The sequence below is a fragment of the Trypanosoma conorhini genome (assembly GCF_003719485.1).
Source record: "Trypanosoma conorhini strain 025E chromosome Unknown Tco_14.4_contig_00152, whole genome shotgun sequence".
Classification (NCBI taxonomy): Eukaryota; Euglenozoa; class Kinetoplastea; order Trypanosomatida; family Trypanosomatidae; genus Trypanosoma; species Trypanosoma conorhini.
Genome location: NW_021704243.1, coordinates 13,209 through 33,693, shown reverse-complemented (window position 1 = coordinate 33,693; position 20,485 = coordinate 13,209). Strand labels below are relative to the sequence as shown.

The window sequence follows — 20,485 nt, the reverse complement described above, 5'->3', positions numbered from 1 at the left end:
GAAACGCCGGAGCCAGTTCATGCAGAGACGCAGGAACCAGTCCATGCAGAAACGCCGGAGCCAGTTCATGCAGAGACGCAGGAACCAGTCCATGCAGAAACGCAGGAGCCAGTCCATGCAGAGACGCAGAAGCCAGTCCATGCAGAGACGCAGGAGCCAGTCCATGCAGAGACGCAGGAGCCAGTCCATGCAGAGACGCAGGAGCCAGTCCATGCAGAGACGCAGGAGCGACATCTGTCGTCTGTGGTCTCTGACTTATATACTCACCAGTACGGAAATGAGGTCCGCACGGGTGGCCCATTCTCCGCGGTTTGGATGGCGTGGATGTACCCTCGTGTCGTTGTTGCTGGAATTGTTTGTGCCGTCTTTGTCACGGTGGTTTGGGTGCTTCTGCTGCGTAGGTCGTCTTTCTCTCCACGCGGGGCTGGGGCTTTATCTATAATGCGCTGGCAGCTGACGCGTGATGATCTTCTCTGGGAGGCGGTTGACGCGCGGTTTGCCCTTCTTTTGGGCGTCCTATCTTCCTCTTTTGATGTGTCACATGCGCAGAGGCTTTGCCTTCGCAGCGTTGCTGAGGCGTACTTTGGCAGTTGCGAGTTGCACTATGTAGACCTTGGGAACAGCATTTCGATGTGGGAGGACCTTGAGGGGCAGCTTCGCGGGGCGGATGCACACTTTTCGCGACGTATCCGCGAGTTAAAGTGGTCGCTTCAGCTACGCGAAGTTGCATTGTTAGAAGGGCAAGAACGTGTGGACCTGTGTCTGGAGGAGCGGCGCCGCGCCAGTCAGCTCTGGGGACACATACTGGAAGTGTTTGCGGGGCAGCTGGCGCACTTCATGGCGTGCGAGCAGGCGAGGGCGGCTGCGGCCGTGGACGCCACTCCCCATGCGGATGCCGAAGGAGATGCTGCCGCTAGCCAAGAGGATGACAACAGTAACGATACAGAGGATGCAGGCGTGGCGCCATCTTCGCGGGCTTCCTCCCCTCCACCCGCGACCCCGGCTAACGATCCTCATGCGGCGAACACGTTGCAGTTGGAGGAGATGCTGCGCGACATGTTACTGAAGGAGAACCAGGAAAAGCATGTTCTTCTGCTTGCGCTCCAGTTACTGCGAGGCCGCCTTGCCGAGCGCGCGAACGGTAAGTTTGACACACCGCCATTGTCTACCAACGTCACCGAGGGCAATCAACATGATGGCAGCGGCCACCGCTCCTCCTTGCGGCGGAGCCCACTGCAACGAGACATCCAGAACCGCGGGACCCGTTATTATGGGTCCCACTCACACGATGCCGTCACTGCCTGTGAAGACGAGCCAAGGACTGGGGTTGGGCTAGCGCCCAGCTCCCTGCCCTCGCGTGCAAGTTCTTTCGGGCAGCGGCCAACCCAGTCGGCATCTGTGTCATGTGCCTCATCTCCCCATGTGGACGTTGTCGTTGATGGTGCCATAGACATTGAAGCTGGTTTGAAACGCCATGAGGAGGCCTCGGCGCCCTCGCCGGAGCATCGAACAACGCATTTTGGGGTTGCCACCGGAAATGTCAGTGAAGCTGTGCCGGCCCAAATGAGAAGTCCGATGTGCAATATGCTTCCCGTTTCACCGTTGCCGTTTTCGCAGTCTGACGCCTCTGCAGAGAATGTTTCCACGCTCCGCTTGGGAGGCGTGAGTCGTATGAACACGAAGCTAGGGAAGGAAGCCGTACATGCAAAGGGGAATTGTTCGACCGAATCTCCAGTGAAGCCGGCGACGATGCGGCGTGGCCTCCACGCCACACGCCTTTACCGCGGAAACGACTGGTCGGACCTTGGTGCCCAGGAGTAACCCTATACCGTGAGGCTATTAGTTGCAATATATCTATACTTCCACGCGTCAAGGAGGGGAGGAGAGGGGGTTGATGTCAATTGATGAACGCGCAAAACTGGTTTTATTTGAAGCTATGGAGTTTGTATATATACGTTTTTTTTACTCCTTGGAATGACCTGGATTCCCTTCCCGCACGTGTGTGATGGTGTTGTTTTTTTTTTGTTTGTTGTTGTTCTTCTTGTGTGTGTGTGTTGCTGCTTTCAGTTTCTCCTTTTTGGTTACCGCCGTTCTTTGCTCTTGGTGCTTCTGTGTGTGCTTCTGTGTGTGTCGGCCGCCTTCCATTTCTTTTTTTTTAATTCATTTATTTTTTGTTTATTATTTTTTTCCCTCCCCCTTTTCACCCCCCAACTTTTTACGTCCGCAGCGAGCACGACTCCAAAACTAGTGGCAGAGACACATTCCACACGGTCTCTTCGTCGTTTTTTTTTCCTCATTTCTGGGGGCGCTCTGGAGAAAGGGAGGGCAGCAACCTTGAACGAGAAGAGGAAGAAGCAAAAAAAAGAAAAAAGATCAAATCGATCAAAAAACCGGTCTTTTGGGAGGAGGGAAGACAAAACGAACGCGGGGCATGTTGCTGTACTTCGTCAACGGTGTTGTGAGTCAGGGGGTCGTCAGCGCGGAGCTCGTCGTGGCGCACCCGCTGCTGCCCGTTGTGGCGTCTGCGTGGACGGAGCCGTCGCACCTGCTGGTGACGGACGCCGAAGGGGAGTTCATAGCCGACGGCGGGGCGCAGTTGGCGCTGAAGGCCGCAGGCAAGATCACCTCCATGGCGTGGCACCCCACCCAACCGGCCCTGGCGATTGGGTGGTCCTCTGGGGGACTCATGATGTGGTCCCTGCCGTCGGCGACAAAAGCGGCCGGCGCCGCCAGCGCCCCGCCACAGGCACCGGTGGAAGCTGAGAAGGCACCGCAGCAGCATGACGAAGGCTCGGTGGTAACGTGCGTGTGGTCCGGTGGTGGCAGCTACCTCCTCACCGCGTCGTCCAAGATGCGTGTGGTGGCCTGGATGGTGGAACACACTGCCGTGAAAGCGGAGAATGACAAGGATGACGCCGTCAGAACAGTGCAATTCAAACTTGCACCGATGTGGTCTGTGCCAACAGAGGTAGCCATCGTCCAGGCACTGCATGCCACCTCTTCTGCTGTACACTCCCGGCAGGATGCGCCGCAACGACAGCAGCAAGACAACAACAACACGGATGCCCTAGATGATTTTGCTCTCCCGCGTAGGCTGTCATATTCTCGTGGCATAGATGATGGGAATGACGATTGTTCTTTTTTTCTCGCCAGTGCCAGTGACCGACGCATTTTTGCGCTAACAGAGGAGCAAAAGCTGTTCCCACTGCTTTCACTTGAAGAAGCGCCGATGACGATGCTCTACGACCCAGACGAGCGGCAACTTGTTGCATTTAGCGTTGCCAATGTAATTAATGTGTACCACGTCTCAGAAGACTTTACAGCAAAGTTGCTCCTTCGACGCAAACTGTCAACTCCAAGTGTTAACTTGCTGGGAGAGCGATTTACGCTGACCATGCGGTGGGCCTCTCCCAGCGTCCTTGCGTTTGGGTGCGGAGACAATCGTGTGCGGTTTTTTGACATCCGTGGCGACCGCGTGTACGTTGTACCGCATCCGGCGCCTGCGGCTGCCCACGTCACGCACATCGATACTCTTGAGAAGAAGGGCTTGCTAGCCATGGCAACTGCGGAAGGACCGCTCGCCGTATTCCAACGAAGTGTCGCTTCGCGCCATAAGCGAGGTGCTTCCACCACAGCAGGAGTCAAAACAGGTGCTGCAGCGATGGACACTCATCACGTGAATGTTGGTTCTCTTCTGGACGAGAATGATCCAGCAGACGAGTGGGAGTTGTTAACCGTTGTCGACGTGGGTGGACGCGTGGATCGGTTAAGCTTTACCACCGCGGGCCACATTGTGGTGGCTCTCGCAAAGGGTAAGATGCAGGTTCTTCGCGAGACGGTGCGCAAGCGTGCGTGGGACGGGGTCGTGGCCGCCACACAGATTTCAATGGAAATGATTGTTGTGGAGAGTGTCACTGGCTGCCAGTGTTTGTTGAAGAGCAACAGTAAGATACGCGGCATGGCGGCAGCCTTTCCCACCATTGGACTTTGGAATGGCCAACAAATTGACCTCTACACGGTTAACGAGTCCACCTCGACGGCGTCCTTGACAAACTTTGTGTCAACGACAAGTCCCGCCTTTGCGGTTCACCCGGAGGGACTGTTTTACGTGAAGGATGCCAACCGTGTCTTATTCGCCAACTTCCAACTTGTAACACTTGGGCAAATCGCCTTTACCGAATCGGAGGGAACACCGACAGTGATTGATGTGATGGGTGACGTTGTCGTGGCGATCTCCTCGACAAATGCAATGCGCCTCGCACGCGTGGTTGGGCACGAAGTGCGACAACTGGGTCCGCCACGTCGACTGACGCTTCCAGACCCCGGCATCGTCGTGACCGACGCAAAGGTGAATGCGCAGGGACGCCGTGTGGCACTCATGACACGTCGCATTGCGGATGATCTGCCGGACAGTCGCATTTGGGTCTACGACTGCGACAAGGACCTGGTAAATTTTTATGACTTCTCTGTGCGGGGTGAGATTCCCGACGCGGTGTACTGGAACACGCCGGAGCCGAACAGCAATACGATTGGAGAGCTTGGCTACCTCCTCTTGGCCTGTGAGACCCATCAAGTGAAAAACAGCCACGCTACACAGCCACCCGATGGGGCTGGGGGACTTGGCGAACACGGTGCGGAGGGCGCTTCGTCAAAGCGGCAAACCCCACGACGTGAGGCCTCAAACGCGACCACAAATTTTGATGAAGGGGCGCCGACTATGGAGTCGATGCCGGATCTCGAGAACTTGGCCGAGAAGCAGCAGCAGCTGGAGGAAGAGAGCTATGCGGGCGGCCTTAGCGGGGTCAACCCTCTCGCGAATCGCACCCATTCCGTTGTCACGCTCTTTTCTACCAATAAGGGGCTTGTTGTGCACAACGCCGTCCTCCTCAAGCGCTACCACATTTGCCTAGTTGGTCTCACTATTCCGGATTTTTTGCTGGCCTCGGTGCGCATAAACGGTAACCCAAGTAATCCCGAGGACTACATGATTGAGCAGAAACGACTGCGAGATTTTGAGGGGCTCAAGACGGAGAAAGACGTAGCGGTGCTGGAGGCACTCATGAAGTTCAGCTACTACTCTACCATTGGCAACATGGATGAGGCCTATCGCTGCGTCAAGACCATAAAAAGTCCTACGGTGTGGCAAAGTCTCGCGCGGATGTGCATCTTCTCCGGTCGCCTGGACGTTGCGGAGGTTTGTCTTGCGCAAATGCAGGATGGGGTTGCTGCCGCTGCTCTGCGAGAGGCCCGCAGAAGGTACCCAGAGGAGAAGGACGTGCACCTCGCGACGCTTGCCTGTGGCCTTGGACTAGTGAAGGAGTCTGAGGGGCTGCTGCGCAAAGCTAAGCGATTTGACCTCATCACGGACCTACTGCTGGCGTGCGGCAAGTTTGAGCAGGCCCAGCGACATGCGAAGCACTATGATCGGATCCACATTTACCCAGTCTCATATAAGTACGCCCAGTTCATGGAATCCTTCTCTAACTTTGAGGCCTCCGTCATGTGGTACCGCAATGCTGGGTGCCTTTCAACCGATGTTGCCCGTGTTTTTTTTCAAAGCAACCGCCTGACGGAGCTGCGTGACCTCATTATTCCACCGCCGAGCAAGCTGAAGAGTGCTAATGATTTCACGACGGGCAATTCGGAGAACGCGGCAACTGAGACTCAAGGTGCCGCTAATGGGAAGGGCAAAAGTGAGCGCTCGGCGGCCGCAATGCCTCTGGAGAATGAAGGCGAAACAGGCGGAAGCTCTCCAAAGGATGGGGCTGAGGAAAATGGACCCTCTCCTTTTCAGCATCTATTCGCGTACAACAATGAGTTGCTGGTGTGGTGGGCTCAGCAGAGTGAACGCAGACGACAGTTTTCGGAGGCAATTAAATTTTACATGTTAGCCGAAGATGCTTTTAATAGTGTGCGGCTGCTCTGTGCAGAAAGTCCCCCGCGTCTAGAGGAGGCGGTTGAGCTTGTGGATAAGGAGATTGAAAAGGCTCGCGCGCGAGCCAACAGCGCATCGGGGCTAGCCATGGCAGCGGGAGAAACAACCGTGGCGGACGTGGAATCTGTGGGGGCAGCCTTCTTCATTGGTCTTCATTATGAGCGTTCCAATGACGCGTCCATGGCGCTACAGTACTTTAAGCACGCTGCAGCGTGGCGGGCCGCTTCAAGGGTGGCAAAGGCGCACCAGCGCCATGGTGATTTGTATGCCTTGTCAATTGCAAGCGAGGATGCACAGCTGATGCTTGACAACGCAATCTTTTTGGAGCAAAACAGCGTCTACGACAAGGCTGTAGAGTTGTATCACCGAATTGGAGATGTGCAAAAGGCGATTGAGGTCTGCATTAAGGGTGGGCTTTATGACACAATGCACCGCATCAGCTCCACGTTGGATGCGCAAAGCGACCCAGAGGTCTTTCTGCAGATGGCAGAACATTTTATTGCGAATGGGCACTATGACAAGGCAGCAGAAATGTACATATTTGCCAAGGCCTTTCCTCGCGCACTTGAACTTTGCACTGCGCACGGGGTTGTCCTCACGGATGAAATGGCGGAGTCGATTTCCTCTGATGCCAACTGTCGCAATCTGTCGGAGGAGGAGCGCACGGCGCTGCTCCGGCAGATCGCCGGCATCGCCAAGGACCAGGGTAACTGGAACCTTGCCTGCAAGAAGTATACGCAGATCGGTGAAAGGTTGAAGGCAATGAAGATGTTAATGCGCGGCGGTGATGTGAACAAGGTCATTTTCTTTGCAAGCCACTCACGCAACGCGGAAATTTACACGCTCGCGGGTAACTTTTTGCAATCGCAAAACTGGCCCACCGACCCGAATATCTACAAACACATTGTCCTTTTCTACACAAAGGCAAAGGCCTTTGGTAATCTCATCTCGTTCACGGATGCTTTTGCGCAACTCCAGATCGACGAAAACCGCAACTACTACGAGGCGTGGCGGGCGCTTGATGAATGCGTGCACTTTTTGGAGCGCAACCGAGACGCCGTCTACGGTGGCGGTACCGTCATGGCGAAGGAGGAGAGCCTCCGCGCGCGCCGCGACGCCGTGGAGCAGGTGGTGCGGGCGATAAAGCTCCTCTCCGACAGTGCATCCAACGAGGAGAAGGCGAAGGAGCTCATCGCCGTTTGCTCCGACCTCATCAAACGCAGCCGGCCGAGCCACCAGGACAGCCCCACTTTGTCGGCGGCTATCCGTATTGGAGACGTCTTTGCGCTTCTCGTGCGATACTATTATGAAAATGCGCGATCGGCGAAGGATGCGATGCGGGTAATAGACAGTATGGTGAAGCATTCCGTGGAGCCGCGCTTCTTCGTGGAGCGGGACTTGTTAGAGTCTGTGTGTAGCGCCAATGGTCGAAGTGTCGCCGAGTTTGTCGCCGAGGACACCGGGCAAGTGTTTGCCAAGCGCCAGGGCGGAAGCTATGGGGGCACGGAGGAGGAGGTAGCGTGAGTGTATAGAGACTACCAGATAATGCTTCTCTGCCAGAGAGCGAGAGAGGGAGGGAGAAAGAATAAAAGAAAAACCAAAAGGGGGGATGCTGATGTGCAATGCAAACAAAAAATAGAAAAGCAAAAGAAACTGGAAACGTGAGGGCCATTTTGTATTTAGAGCTGTGTGCCCGCACCTTCTCTGGGGAAGAGGAAGTAGCAGGGGAGGAGCAGCCGCCTCTTGCCTCCTTGTTGCTTCCCTTGTTTGTTTATGCTTTCTGTTGGCTTTCTTCCCCGGTGACAACCGCGTCATCGCAGCACCGTGTATTTGTTTTGCTTTAGAGTGGAGAAAGGCAAAGCGAGGAACATGGACGGTGTGGTGTATTTTTCTTTCTTTTTTTATTCGTCTTTCTTTACAGGCGCTGGTGTGTTTGGTCTCTCACGCCTTTTTTTGTTTGTTTTTGTTTTATTTTGTTTTGCTTCTTTTCCCACTTGTCTCTGCTGCAGCCATTGGAGTGATGGAATTGAGGTCTGTCCTTCTGCTCCCTGTTTTTTTATCGGAGTGGTCATTGTTGTTGTTGTTGTTTTTTCCATCCTTTGTTCTTATTTTGCAGCGTCTGTTGAAGGGGAAAAAAGGAAGAAGGAGGAGGCGCCAGAAGGAGAGTGGGACGGAGAGAGCGGGAGGGTCGCGGCAAGAGTGATGAGCGGGGCCGGCAAGGGGGAGCAGCACGGGGCGACTTCGCCCTTGCGCAAGCTTCAGCGGTCGTTATATTCCACCGCCGCCCATGCGGAGGGCAACGCCGATCCACAGCAGCAACAGCAGCAGCAGCAGCAGCAGCAGCAGCAGAAGTATGAGGACCACACTGAGGCGGCGCGTACGCGGTGGGAGGCAGCTGCAGCGGGTGCGAAACGGCCGCTGAGGCGCTATAAGAACGATGTATCGTGGCGGCATCTGCCGCAGGTACACACGCAACGACCACCACCACAAGACTGCCAGGATGGGCAGCAGCCTTGGGGGGTAGTGCCCCCGTTTGTGCCGTCGCTGCAGGTGCAAAACATGGAGTTTCCGGCTTCTTCTTTGTTTTCTGACACTCAACGCAACTCGCTGTTGGACACCAAGACGTCCTCACTTGAGCATTGCCTGTCGCTGAGTGACACAGTCAAAGGCAAATTTGGCAAGTGTGCTTCAGTGGGAGGTATTGGGTCGCGCGATGCGACGGCGTGCCCTCCGCCAATAGTAACGAGTGAAGATTTTCTGTTTAGACAGTCTGGTCGGCCTAGACCAAGTCCTGCGTCCCGTGTCGTGCATCCGCAGGGGTTTCGCATACTTAAGAACCGCAGTGCGGTGGAACGGTCACTGCGCAGCTACTTTCGCTTACCCCCCGCGCCGAGTTCGCGCCTTGTCAAGGACCGTTTGTGGACACAGCGGCAACTGATGGCTGTTGAAATGACCGAAGATGAGGAGGAAGCTCGTTTTTTTGCGAATGCCGTGGACGTTCCTCTCCGGCAATCCCACATATTGCTAGATGGTTATCTGCTTCTTTGCGCCGCTGGGCAACCCGAGCCGGAAGCGGTGGAGGCGGTGACGCTTCAAAGTTTTCACATCGTCGGTGTCATGGAGGATGACTTGACCCATTTTCAGAACCTCCGGTTTCTTGATCTGAGCGAGAATAAACTGCTGCTGGAGCACCTCCTTTCTCTGACTGGCCTTGAGGTGCTGCACCTCCCGTATAACAAGATCGCCTCTTTGGCAGGCATTGCACGCGTGGTCTTGGAGCAGCAACTGCAGTCGACAAGTAGCAGCAGTGCCTTCGTTAACCGTGCTGGGACCCGTGGAAGCGGAGTTGGCGTGGTGGACAGTGCGATGCACGACAGTAAGTCCATTCGGAATGCCGCAGCCTACTATGCCCAGGAAAAGACACCGACGGCGGTTCGTACCGACGGTGGCTTACGCTGGCGCACGCCAGTAGCTACCAACGCGAATGGTGGTGGTGCGACGGTGGATGCAACTGGGACCGCGGGGTATTACTCGCCACATCAAAAGATTGTGGGACGCCCCAACCAAAACTCAGAGTGCAGTTTGCATGATGTTCTCTTGCCAAACCTGCATGCCCTGAATCTCTCCTTTAACCAGATTCCCCCAGCTGAAATTTTGCACCTGTCATACTTTCCTTTTCTTGAAAAACTTGACTTGAGTGGTAACAACCTACGCGTCTTGCCAGAGGACCTTGCGGATCTCACAAGCGTGACACATTTCGCACTTGAGCGAAATCACTTTCGCGACGGCAATGTCATCTTTGCGGCACTCTCCACCATGCCGGCCCTCATTGAAGTCAACCTCAATCATAACGAACTACGCCACGTCCCCCCGCTCTCCGTGAAAAATGGACGTGGACTTTGTTTTCCCTCGATTGAGGTGATTGGTTTGGGGCACAACCGCTTTGCAGCTGCGCGGGATGTGGCGGCGCTGACTGAGCTTGTGCGGACGCTGCAGCGCGTGATGCTTGCGGGAAACCCGATTGCGCGTAAGAGTAAAGAGCGCGGCGCGGCGCAGTCAATTTTTGCGCAGGCCGTGATGAACCTCTACTGGGAGCAAGCCGCCGTGCGTCACCCTGACACCGGTGAAAGAAGCTCCTCCAACCACTTTGGAACCGATGTGCCACTTGGCGATACCTCACGGCTCCAGACGCCGCATCAAGACAAAAGTGCGGTGGAGGATGAGAGGGATGTGACGCATAGTGAATACCATCAGTGGGGCAGTCTTGTTGAGGCATGGCGGCAGTCAAAGGAGGGGTCGGAATCGAAAAGTTCTTCACAGTCCCTCACCAAACTTTATGAGGGTGAGGACGAGGACGACTACCCCGATCACCAGCATTCCTACACGATGGATACCCCAGACGCTTCCGCACTGCCAGAGGGTGATAGCACGATCAACAATCTCTTTTGGTACGGCGACGCGGAATCGCTGCCTTTGCAGGGGACAACGACGAAGGGGGTTGATCGCACTCTGCCAGACCTACCAACACCCTCACTCTTGCGGTTTGTGGAGCTCATCTTTGACGACACCGTGATAAAGAAACAAAAACCGGGCTACTTCTATTCCAAGTGGCGTCAACTCGCATTGGAGGGTGAAACGCAACGGCACATGCTGGCGGGCGTGGGACGGTCGTCGTGTTTGGTGCATCCCAAGACGGGCCTCGTTACTGTGCCGAACTACACCGAGTTTATGGACATCTACCGCCTCCTGGAGGACCCGCCCTTGTCGCGCTGTGGGTTTAGACGGCGCACGTACGCCACACCGCGCGAAAAGAGGCGGAGGCGAAGGGAGAAAATTGCGGTTCCTCACCCTACGGCTGATGTCGCACAGGAGGAGGAAGCGGAGGCGAAGGCCAAGGAAGAGAGAGAGGAGGCTGAGGCTGCCACCCCAGTGGATCAGCAGAACACTGAGACGGACGAGGAATATGACATGGAGGAGTCCGCCTCGGAGGGAAGTGAGTCCACTCGGAACGTCGTGTTTATGACGGGCGTGGCCCTGGAAGAGCAGCGTGCGTCGTGTCCAAAGAGACGTGGAAAGGCGAAGCCGCGAAAGGTGCTGGCGCAGGAAACTCCGATTGAAGACTCTCCTGCGGGCGTCAACGAGGGAGCGGCGCCCCACCCCGACACCGCGGAGGATGCGCGGGCGACAGACGTGAACGAGGCGAGGGAGCAAGAAATGCGCAGGCAGACGCAGCCGCGCAGCGAGCGTTCGCCTAGGGCTAGAAAGGAACCGCAGCCCAAGTCAGGGGTGGCGGAGCCGCCGAGTACGAACGTTCGCATTCTTATGAATGAACTTCGTCGCATGCTGCGTCGTCCACTTCCATCGCTGCCGACTGTTTCTACGAAGCACAGCACCGGTAGGTTCTAAAGCGGAACCGTGACGAGGAGGAAAACAAAAAGAAAAAATGCATTCTTATCTTTCTGAACTATGTTTCTAGGTGTGTTCTGCTTGCCCTTCTGGGTCTGTGTGTCGTCACTTGAGGGCCTTTGTGATGGGTGATGATGTATGGTGTCTGTATCTTCCTGAAATTTGGCACTTGGCTTTTATCTGCCTCTATTCTGTGATGTAAAGTAGCCTGCTCTCTTTTTCCCCCGATTTAGTGTTTGTTTGTTTGTTTTTTATCTTCTTGAGCCGCTCAGTTGTGGTTGAGCAACGGGAAAAAAGTAAGGCCGCGATGGATGCTGTGCGCTTCTGAGCTTCTGCCTTTTTTCTCCCCTTTTTTTCCCCCCTCCTCCTCGTAGTCGCGCAATGCGTGACATGGGGGGCGTGTGGTTTGCGAACATCATGTCCTTCTTTTCTGGTCTCTTCCTCTTCCTCCGCCCACGGCAAACAAAAGGCACTGGAAGCCGTTGCAGTGTAGACCTGTTGACGCTCATGCAGAGGCGACGAGTACGCTCAGTCTCGACGCGTTCAGGCGCACGGTGCGAAAACCACCGCGGAGGCGCCGTCAGCTCGCGAGAAACAGTGAAGAAGCGGCGGTCCTCGAAGGTGCCCTTGTTAGTTGAACGATCAGCGAACAGAAATGAGCTCTCGCAGCATGATAGTGAAACTCCCGCGTGTGAAAGAAGATCACAACTGGTGTTGCGGGGTGATTGTACTCAGCGGCCATCCTCTGCTTCTTTTTCCTCGCGCCAAGTGAACATGTTACCTGCGTTTTGCGTGCCGCACTATCGATGGTCGCCGCTGCACACATCTTGCGCTCACGCGGTAGCGGAGGAGCACGAGGCTGTTATTCAGTGGTATGAACAGAATATACGACCAGGTGATGTAAATTTAGACGACGAAGTTGGAACTGCGTGGCTTTCAACGGCAAGGTCACGGTGCGACGCGCTGTGCACGTTTGCACAGGAGCATCGCACCCTGTATGGCTCTCTAGACGCGGACAAACTTCAAGAGATGGAGGCGTGTTTGTTTCGCCTATTGCTCTGTGTAAAGGGGGCCGAAGAGCATTGGAGTTTGCTCTCAACCAGGTCGTCTGTGGGCGCGTCACGGAAGACAACTAGAACTGCGTGTCAGCAGACTGTACCGCGTGAGAAGCACATTAGCTTTGCGAAACCTTTGTTTCACTTTTTTTCTTCCGTGTCATTGCCTGAGAATGACGAGCCATCGGGAGGTAGCTTGGCCGGTTTCGCATCCTTGGCCTTGGCAGAGGAGGACAGTGCAGCTGAGGACGAAGACGTTGCTGATGCCCCCTACAAAGGCCGGAGCAGTGGCGTCTACTACGGAGACATTTTTTCTGCGCTAGAAGTCGTTGAGGCAATTCCTGCTGAGCAACCTATTCTTGAAGAGACAAACGCGCTTTCACGGCCACAGCCGCAGCAAAGATTGAGTGGCCCAATTGCTACGGAGTGCACAGTCGAAAATGTGCTGCATCCGGTTTTCCATCCCTACCGGCTCTTCCTTACGATTTTCGGGCTCGGGTCGGGGGTATGGCGACGGAGAAGAATACCGCCTTGGAAGAAAATGTGGTTGTATATTTTGGTTACCAGCGCCTGTTGCGTGCTTTCCTTGCTGGTGGTTTGCCGGCGTTGGTAGTTGCCGCGGACGACACCGATTCACTGGTTGGCCACCTTGAAGTGTAGATGGAGCGAGGCGGAGGTGGGAGTGACGGCTCTACGTTAGTTTATGCCTTAGATGAGACTCCTTCTCCCTTCTTTCCTTCACTCTCCCTAATGGATTATTGATTTATTATTTTTTTAAATTTTTTATGAGGGTCCTCCTCCCTCGTGGGGCTTGTGTCTACTCTTTGCAGGAAGTTTGGGCCGATGGGGTCGGCCAGCGGCCAGCACCCGACGCTTCCCGCCTTTTTGCCCCGTACAGCCTATTTGTTGTGGCCCGCAGAGGCATGGGACCCAAGCAATCGAGTGGCGACGCGCAGTGGTGGCACTGCGAGCACTGCTCCACATTGGATGAAAACGGGCTTGTGTGCGCGGGCCCCGCTTGAGCGAATTTTCCTCTTTCACTTCCCCTCCCCATCCTTCTTTTTTTTTTGTGTGTGTGTGTTTTTGTTTTTTTGCTCTTGACCGGACACTCCTGTCAGCTGTCGTTCTGTTTTTGCCAGCGGCTACACGATGGAGAGCGGCGCGAGGGAAAAGGTGACGGACGCGGACTCGATTCGCCGGCACGAGGGGGAGGAGGGGCAGCCGCGCGGCAAACATCATCGCCGCTACTCAGAAGAGTCATCGGCATCGCGCTCTGCTCCTGTTCCTGTTCCTGCCTCTGCTGCAACTTCGGCTGTGGCGCCAGTGATGTCGAGAGCCGTGGCGTCGAAGAGGATAGACGTCATTGTGCGGGGCGTGCTGGAGAGTGCGGTGTGCCACGAGGCTGACACACTTTTTGCTCGTACGTATTGGGTGCACGGCACCGACTGGGCACCGCTGGCGAACGTGACTGCCGCCGAGGAGGTTGTCACCGCCTCGCCGCTTGTGGCCCCGCTGGAGCGCCAGACGAATAGCGAGGTGATCACGCAGCTCTCCTGGAGCTCCAACGACCCGTTTGCGCGATTCACGTGGGCGACCCCATTTGAGTGTGCCTTGCGTGGCACCAACCCGCATGGGTGGCCACAACTTGTAGTAACACTGCACACGGTGCCAAACGTTGTGCCAACGACCAGGCCAGCGCGCTCAGGAGGCGCAAGTGGTAGCGGGGAGAAGTGCCTCTCATATAGTCGTTGTTTTATTCCGTTGCGCAGCGGGACGTACCGCAAGCAGTTGCCCCTGCTGCAGTTGATGCCCAACACACGAAAACTGGCGTGGATTGGGTGGTGGACAGGTGAGCGCTTAGAGCTGCGGGATCCGGCGTTTCTCTGCAGCGGAGAGGATCGGCGTGTGCTGTGTGCCAAGCCGCTCCCCGGACACATCTCACTGTCGCTCTCCGTCGTAGTTAACGGATTCACAGAGTGCGGCATTGAGCCGTGAGAGGGATGGTTTGCAGCAAGGTCGCCAAGGCGCATAGAGTAGATGGCTGACAATACGGTGTGCTGCGGACTTTGGAATTCCAAGGAGGTGTGCCGTTGTAAAGCCCCACCGCCAACCAAGGCGGTGGGGCGGCGAAAAAAAAAGTAGCGTGAAATCTGCGTCCGCCAGCGGAGGTGTGTCTGCGCCTGTGTGGAGTTTGGTGTCTCGCTGAATGACAGTAAACTGCAACCAGCGTCAACGACGCCGCACGAAGAGGGTGTCGATGACACTGACGTGGAAAAGTAACAAAATGGGGCGAACGCAGAGCTGCAACGGCACGTCTGTCTCTCCACTCTCTTTTTCTCTCACACACACACGCACTCTCTCTCTCTCTCTCTTTTTTTTCTTTTTTTTTTGTATGTTCCGTGTCTCTTCCATGCGCGCAGGGAATTCAGGTGTAGAGGAGTAGAAGAGCGAGTGGGGGAGGGGGGAGTTGGTTGGCGCGGCCTCCTGCCTATATTCCTTCCGGTGGACACGCGTGCCGTTGCAAGACAGCGAATACCACGGGGGGTGGGGACGGGAGCGGGCACGCCAGCCAACGAACACGTCCCGCCGCCTTCGTGAAGAAATAACGGAAGGGCAAGCAGCGAGAGGAACGCGAAGAAAACTCCCAAAGTGGGGGAAATAATAACGATCTGCATATAGCAAACAGAGAAGTAAGAACGGCAAAAAGAAGAAAAGGGGGGGAAAGAAGAAAAGGAAGGGGGTGGAAAAAAAAAAGGTTGTGTCATATCTGAGCTCTCTTGCGCAGTTGCATAGGACACTGAGCACGATGCGAAAACCGACAAAACTCCGTGAATTTATCGCAAACGGCGAATCCGTCGAGTTGCCGCGGGGTGGCGTGCTCTTCGCAGCAGTGTTGTGGGTATTCCTGGCACTTGCCATCCCCGTCGCCGACGCCGCTGTTGCGTCGCCGCAGTGTGCGTGGATATACAGCGCCACGGAGGGCGAGACTGTCACAAGTGTGCTGCAACGCCAGTGGGATCGTGGGGCGTGCGCCGGCAGATACGTGACGCTGACGGAGGTGGCCCCCGCACTGCCGGGTTTTGCCGTTCCGAACGCCCACCTTCTCGTCGTGCAGTACACACCCGCCATCACCGGCCTGAGTGAGGGAGAGGTGCGCTACGTCTCGCAGCAGGTGCACGTCGTGTGTGACGTGTTCACACAGCTTTGCGAAAGGGCCTCCGTGCACTACGTTGTGCATGGGATACAAAAAGTGGGCCCCGCGAACGACACGACGACGACGACGACGACGACGACGGAAGCGCCTTCCCCAAAGCCGGAGGAAAATACAACAACGACAACGACAACGACAACGACAACAACTGCGGCACCAGCTCCAGTTGTTGTCTCGTGTCCCCCTGGTGGTGTCCTTCCTGCGGTAAGGACGAACGTAACGGTCCCCGCAAGCCTGGAGCCACTTAGTTACGTGGACAAGTGTGCCGCCCCGCGCCGGATTGCCATAAGCAACGTGAGTGAGGCAGCGAATAAATTATTCCACATTGAAAAAGATTCCATTCTCTGGTTTGATCGTAACGGTGAAAACCAAGCGGAGGGTGTCTTCACCGCCAACCTTACCGTCTACTGTAATGAGGTGGCTTCTTGTTTTAATGTTCAGGCGACGTTTGTTGTTGTGAAGCCCCTTCCCACTCCGCCTGAGAATCCACCAAACTGCAGCCGTACTTACGGCTTCCACGTGGGTTTCGCGCAGAAAGCCTCGCTTACGCTTACACCACACAGTGAGGATGCATGCCCAGCCAGCCAAAAGCCCGTCTTCACCCTTGTATCGCCGCCGAAGTATAATGCAGAGGCGTTTCGACTGGATACGGACACAGGCGCGTTTAATTACGCTGCCCCGAATGGGCCACGGGTGACTTCCGACGCCTTTGAGTTTCTCATTAGTTGCGCGGCAAATACTGGTGGCACCAGACACCCACTATGCACGGGGCGTGCCAGTATTCTTGTAACGTCGCCACCGCCGACGCCGCCGCCAACCCCTCCAGCCGAAGAGGTGGAGTGCCCGGGAAACTTTGTGTTTGACTATGAAGTAGACAGTGAAAGCAAAACTGTGCCGGACACTTACAAACTTTTTCTGCAAGCAGGACACGGTGAGAACGTTTCCTTCTGCCCCAGTAATATTTACACCCAAGCAGAGCTGCGAACGAAGGCCAAGACTGGAACGGTGGTTGATTTTAGCAACACAACAGGCATTTTTCAATATGTGCCGTCCAGCAACTCCGTTGACCATTTTGACTTTGCTCTAACGTGTGGTACAGGACGCGTATGTCATGGAACCGCCACAATGCAGCCTCGTGAAAGTCCCGCGCCGTCGCCGGAATATCCCTCGACGGTGTATGATCTTGGAAAGATTGTTTGCAGGGGCACCTGTGACGCTTCTGCGTGGCGCTCCTCGCCACGTTATCCGGGTCTTTTTGATGTCACGGATGGGCCGCAGGGAGGACGCAGCCATGTGACGCCCCGCCACGATGGTAGGTCGCCGGATGATATGGACTTTGAGATTCGTATGGAGGGGAACGCGTTGTTGCTGCGGGCGTACACGATTATTGGTAATATGGCCGCCCGGTTTGTGACATTCACGCCCGTGGGAAGCCCGAAGAGCGCATTCTTGACATCGGCCTACGTGCCCAAAGGTGCACATTCCTCCTTCAATGCAACGTGCCTTGACCAGCAGGCAAAAACCGGACTCGCCTCGGCCATCTGGACCTGGGACGAGGCTTCGGAGGCGGAGGGAGGGGCCGCTCTGCGTGGGCGGCTGAATACAGTAACTGACGCGTACAGGAGCGGCGAGAATTACTTCCAAAAGTTTGGTGGAAAGCACCGAGACTGTGACGTGTTCCGTCGAGATCCGTGCAAGTATGCCCCGATGCTCACGCCTGCTTCGACTACGGATGCCTCTATAGCCAGCGATGCGAACCCTGAGCATGTCATTGACTGGACGCTGTACGTGAATGATTGTGATGCCACATGGGTGGGAAATGTTTCACTTAACCACCTTCGCACGCTACGTGGCAGTGCCAGCAACGAACTCCTTTTTAAGGCAGTGAATAAAAGTTTGTTGGTGGGCACTATTTACACGCAGGTGGTTAAACCCGCGAGTTGGGTGCCACCATACAACGGTATTTTGTCCCTGCAACGAGCGTACACGGTACGAATTTCGATAGACGACTCTGTTGGCGCTGACGTGGAGGTGTCTCAGGTGAAGCCTTCACCGACGGTGCAAACCGACGCGGCAACGGAGACGAATAATGTGAAGGAGGTTCCACGGATACAGTCAAAACTTTCATCGGTGGCGGAGTTTTCAAAGAGCGAGAACAGTTTATTCCAGGACTCCTTCAACGTCTCTGTTGATGTGCGATTTGCTGCTGCAAAAGACCCCAAGACGGGAGAGCGTTTGTACGGCTACGCCGTTCTGATATATCCATACCAATTAAATTACTCCCATATTAAGTACAGTGTGCCCATGCTGGTCCACCTCAACGCCACTCAGCTGCGTGTGACGGAGGTTCAACTGCTGAATGCCTCATGGACGACCCCAAATCTACAAGATTGCCCCCATTGCACCGGAAAAGCCGTAACATGTGCTGGCACTGGGTCTGGCCTTAACCTTGATTGTGATCCCGTCATCCGCTTTGAGCCGGCAGGAGATGTCTCTCTCTTCCGACAGTGTGAGTTAGCCAGTGAACGCAAAGGTCAATTTCTCAATATTTCCCTGATTGCACGTGTGGTTGGAAGTAGGACGGCACTCTCCGCTACTGGGCATCCTGAAGGTTCCTTCGCATTGCGTTTACGGTTTGACAACTTTGAGACTATCGTCGTCAATGTTAAACAGCTTGCATATATTACAAGCATTAACACCATCACACACCGTGCGCTGTGTCGTTCCTCGGCCTACTGGCCTGTCCCGGATGTTCTTGGTGGTTCCGTCCCTGCTAATCCGTTCAACAGCACTCAGTTGCTGCATGACATCCTTAGCCAACCGTTGGATGAAAAGGATAAGGCTAAAAAGAAGCCGTATTACGGCGCTCCAAAATCCTTACACAGTGACGCTTTTTGTGAGGCAAATGCTAACCCACATCGGCCGGCGCATATCTTTTTGAATAGTACAACGACGACGGTAAACGACGACAGTGCTGATGCTGCGGGCAAACCAGGGTCATCGACTGTACAGCTGTCACTTTGCACGGTCCCAGATGAACAACTGTACGGTGTAACAGACTGGGTATATGTGACTTTGCATGATAGGCTGAAGCCTCTAAACTCGTCAACGCTTGCAAAGATGTCACTGGAATATCTCATTCTTTCCGTAAATGCGAAAGATGTCTTGGGTGTGTTCCAAACCAACAGCATCGACAGCGGCGTCGGGCAATCAAAGTTGCACTTTGTACTTGATGGGGCATCTTTGCCGGATAAAATGAGCGGTGGGGAATTGGGCGACGAGGCGGAACGTCAGCAGTGGATGGGTGAGACGCCAATGGGGAATTCCACGGTGTATTTGCGCTGGGAGAAGTACGCTGCCTACCTACACTACCGACGCATTTACCTCCGTTCGTGCCCCTCAGACAAGCAAACAGGGGAATGCGTGGAAGAGCCGTTTCACTTCGCATTTGTGCCAGGGACACTTTTGTATCGTGGCAGTCGCGTTCGCGTCGCGTTTCACCTGCACGCAGGCGTACGTTACACCTCCAGCGATGCCGTTGGGGACTCGTGGGTGGAGGAGCACATTGCCAGGATTCCTGTCTCTGCGCAAATTTCATCAGAACTGCGGTTTGACCGTGACGTTTACACCCCACGCGTGGTTCCGCGGCATGCTGGCGGACTAAGCAAAAAGTCGGCCAGAGTGCTCGTAGTGGTTTTCGTCTTGGCCATCGTGGCTGTGCTGGCGGCTGCCATCTTCATCGAAATGCACTACAAACGTGTTTTGCGTGTCGCGAAGCGTCGTCTGCGGCAGACTCCCGCCTGCAACGGAAATGACGCTGCCGACAGAAGGACGTCGGATCAGGTCCTTTCACCTCTGCGGGATCAAAACGGGGATTCGTGCCCCAATAGCCTTGGGCTGGGCGCCGCGGCGTTTGGTGGGAGGCCGGCTAAGCAGCTGAAGCCCACGGAGTCGTCGGCATCGGCCGGTATCCGGACAAAGTACGGGGTGGTGCAGTTGGAACCAGCCCGCATACAGGTATCGGAGGATGAGTTTGGTGGCTGAATTTCTCCGACGCGTTTTCCCCCTTTGCCGCGTGTGGAGCAGACGCTTCTGGTGCAACGACGTCGGAAAGAGGCATGAACGAACTGGAAGAAAATAGAGCCATATCCAGCAAATAAGCAAACATGACGATACTTCTGCAGAGGAGGAAGACTACAAGGAGAGGACGAGGATGAAGGAGGGGAGAAGTGGTTGAACGCGTTGAGACGTGCCGGGATGGGGCTTCACGCTGAAGCCGTTTATTTCTGGACGTCGGCGCTTCTTCTGCGGTTGGTTGGGTTTCGCCGCTCGGCTGTGTGAAGTTGCACCCTTCTTCCTTCCTCTCATTCCACACACGTACGAGAAGAGAGGGATAAAGATGCATATATGTGTATATACATACTTCCCCTTTATCGAACGCTTTCTTTTTTGATTTGTTTTTTTTTGTTCGATGGTTCTCTTTACTCTCTCGTTAGTTGCCTCTCTTCTTTTTGTTTACGATGGTTCCTTGAGACACAGCTTATACTATGCAGAGACATGCATGCATGCATATATATATATATATATATGTATATATGTATTGGCACAAATGATGCTTGTAACACATTGGATGCATGGTGTGTGTTGTTTATTGGGAGGTGCTCCGCGGGCGATAAATAGTAAGATGTGTGTGTATTTGTCTGTGTCAGAGAAAGCGAGAGAGAAGTATGGCCGGCGCATGCATGCACGCATCGCTATCCCGATATACTTACACAATAGAGGAAAGAGCACATAGGCTAAATGCTGAAGGAAACTCTCTCTCTCTCTCTCACGCACACACACATATATATATAAAGAAATCACAGCAAGGGGGGTGGG

At 54.9% G+C, this 20,485-nt stretch overlaps 6 protein-coding genes across 6 annotated transcripts, besides 10 other annotated features; all 6 read left to right on the top strand.

The window, feature by feature from the left end:
- On the top strand, nucleotides 1–1,821 carry Tco025E_03394 (uncharacterized protein; the record flags this gene model as incomplete). The annotated part of the gene is made up of 1 exon (XM_029370312.1): nucleotides 1–1,821. A coding segment is annotated over one exon (1,821 nt), but the record flags the coding sequence as incomplete, so codon positions are not given.
- Nucleotides 1,822–1,999: 178 nt separating this feature from the next.
- Nucleotides 2,000–2,060: a microsatellite.
- An 84-nt stretch (nucleotides 2,061–2,144) lies between these two features.
- Nucleotides 2,145–2,188: a sequence feature (A-rich).
- A 243-nt stretch (nucleotides 2,189–2,431) lies between these two features.
- On the top strand, nucleotides 2,432–7,459 carry Tco025E_03393 (Intraflagellar Transport Protein 140; the record flags this gene model as incomplete). The annotated part of the gene is made up of 1 exon (XM_029370311.1): nucleotides 2,432–7,459. The coding sequence occupies one exon, from the start codon at nucleotides 2,432–2,434 to the stop codon at nucleotides 7,457–7,459; it is 5,028 nt and encodes a 1,675-aa protein (XP_029229522.1).
- A 424-nt stretch (nucleotides 7,460–7,883) lies between these two features.
- Nucleotides 7,884–7,924: a sequence feature (A-rich).
- An 82-nt stretch (nucleotides 7,925–8,006) lies between these two features.
- Nucleotides 8,007–8,026: a microsatellite.
- A 111-nt stretch (nucleotides 8,027–8,137) lies between these two features.
- Nucleotides 8,138–11,341, top strand: Tco025E_03392 (putative leucine-rich repeat protein (LRRP); the record flags this gene model as incomplete). The annotated part of the gene is made up of 1 exon (XM_029370310.1): nucleotides 8,138–11,341. The coding sequence occupies one exon, from the start codon at nucleotides 8,138–8,140 to the stop codon at nucleotides 11,339–11,341; it is 3,204 nt and encodes a 1,067-aa protein (XP_029229521.1).
- A 381-nt stretch (nucleotides 11,342–11,722) lies between these two features.
- Tco025E_03391 (uncharacterized protein) lies at nucleotides 11,723–13,009 on the top strand (the record flags this gene model as incomplete). The annotated part of the gene is made up of 1 exon (XM_029370309.1): nucleotides 11,723–13,009. One exon carries the CDS (start codon nucleotides 11,723–11,725, stop codon nucleotides 13,007–13,009), a length of 1,287 nt encoding a protein of 428 aa, XP_029229520.1.
- A 443-nt stretch (nucleotides 13,010–13,452) lies between these two features.
- Nucleotides 13,453–13,489: a sequence feature (GA-rich).
- Nucleotides 13,490–13,545: 56 nt separating this feature from the next.
- Tco025E_03390 (B9 protein domain 1) lies at nucleotides 13,546–14,391 on the top strand (the record flags this gene model as incomplete). Its single annotated transcript, XM_029370308.1, has 1 exon — nucleotides 13,546–14,391. One exon carries the CDS (start codon nucleotides 13,546–13,548, stop codon nucleotides 14,389–14,391), a length of 846 nt encoding a protein of 281 aa, XP_029229519.1.
- A 319-nt stretch (nucleotides 14,392–14,710) lies between these two features.
- Nucleotides 14,711–14,768: a sequence feature (GA-rich).
- Nucleotides 14,752–14,767: a sequence feature (A-rich).
- Nucleotides 14,768–14,786: a microsatellite.
- A 416-nt stretch (nucleotides 14,787–15,202) lies between these two features.
- Nucleotides 15,203–19,651, top strand: Tco025E_03389 (uncharacterized protein; the record flags this gene model as incomplete). Its single annotated transcript, XM_029370307.1, has 1 exon — nucleotides 15,203–19,651. One exon carries the CDS (start codon nucleotides 15,203–15,205, stop codon nucleotides 19,649–19,651), a length of 4,449 nt encoding a protein of 1,482 aa, XP_029229518.1.
- A 525-nt stretch (nucleotides 19,652–20,176) lies between these two features.
- Nucleotides 20,177–20,208: a microsatellite.
- Nucleotides 20,209–20,420: 212 nt separating this feature from the next.
- Nucleotides 20,421–20,437: a microsatellite.
- Between the last annotated feature and the right edge of the window lie 48 nt (nucleotides 20,438–20,485).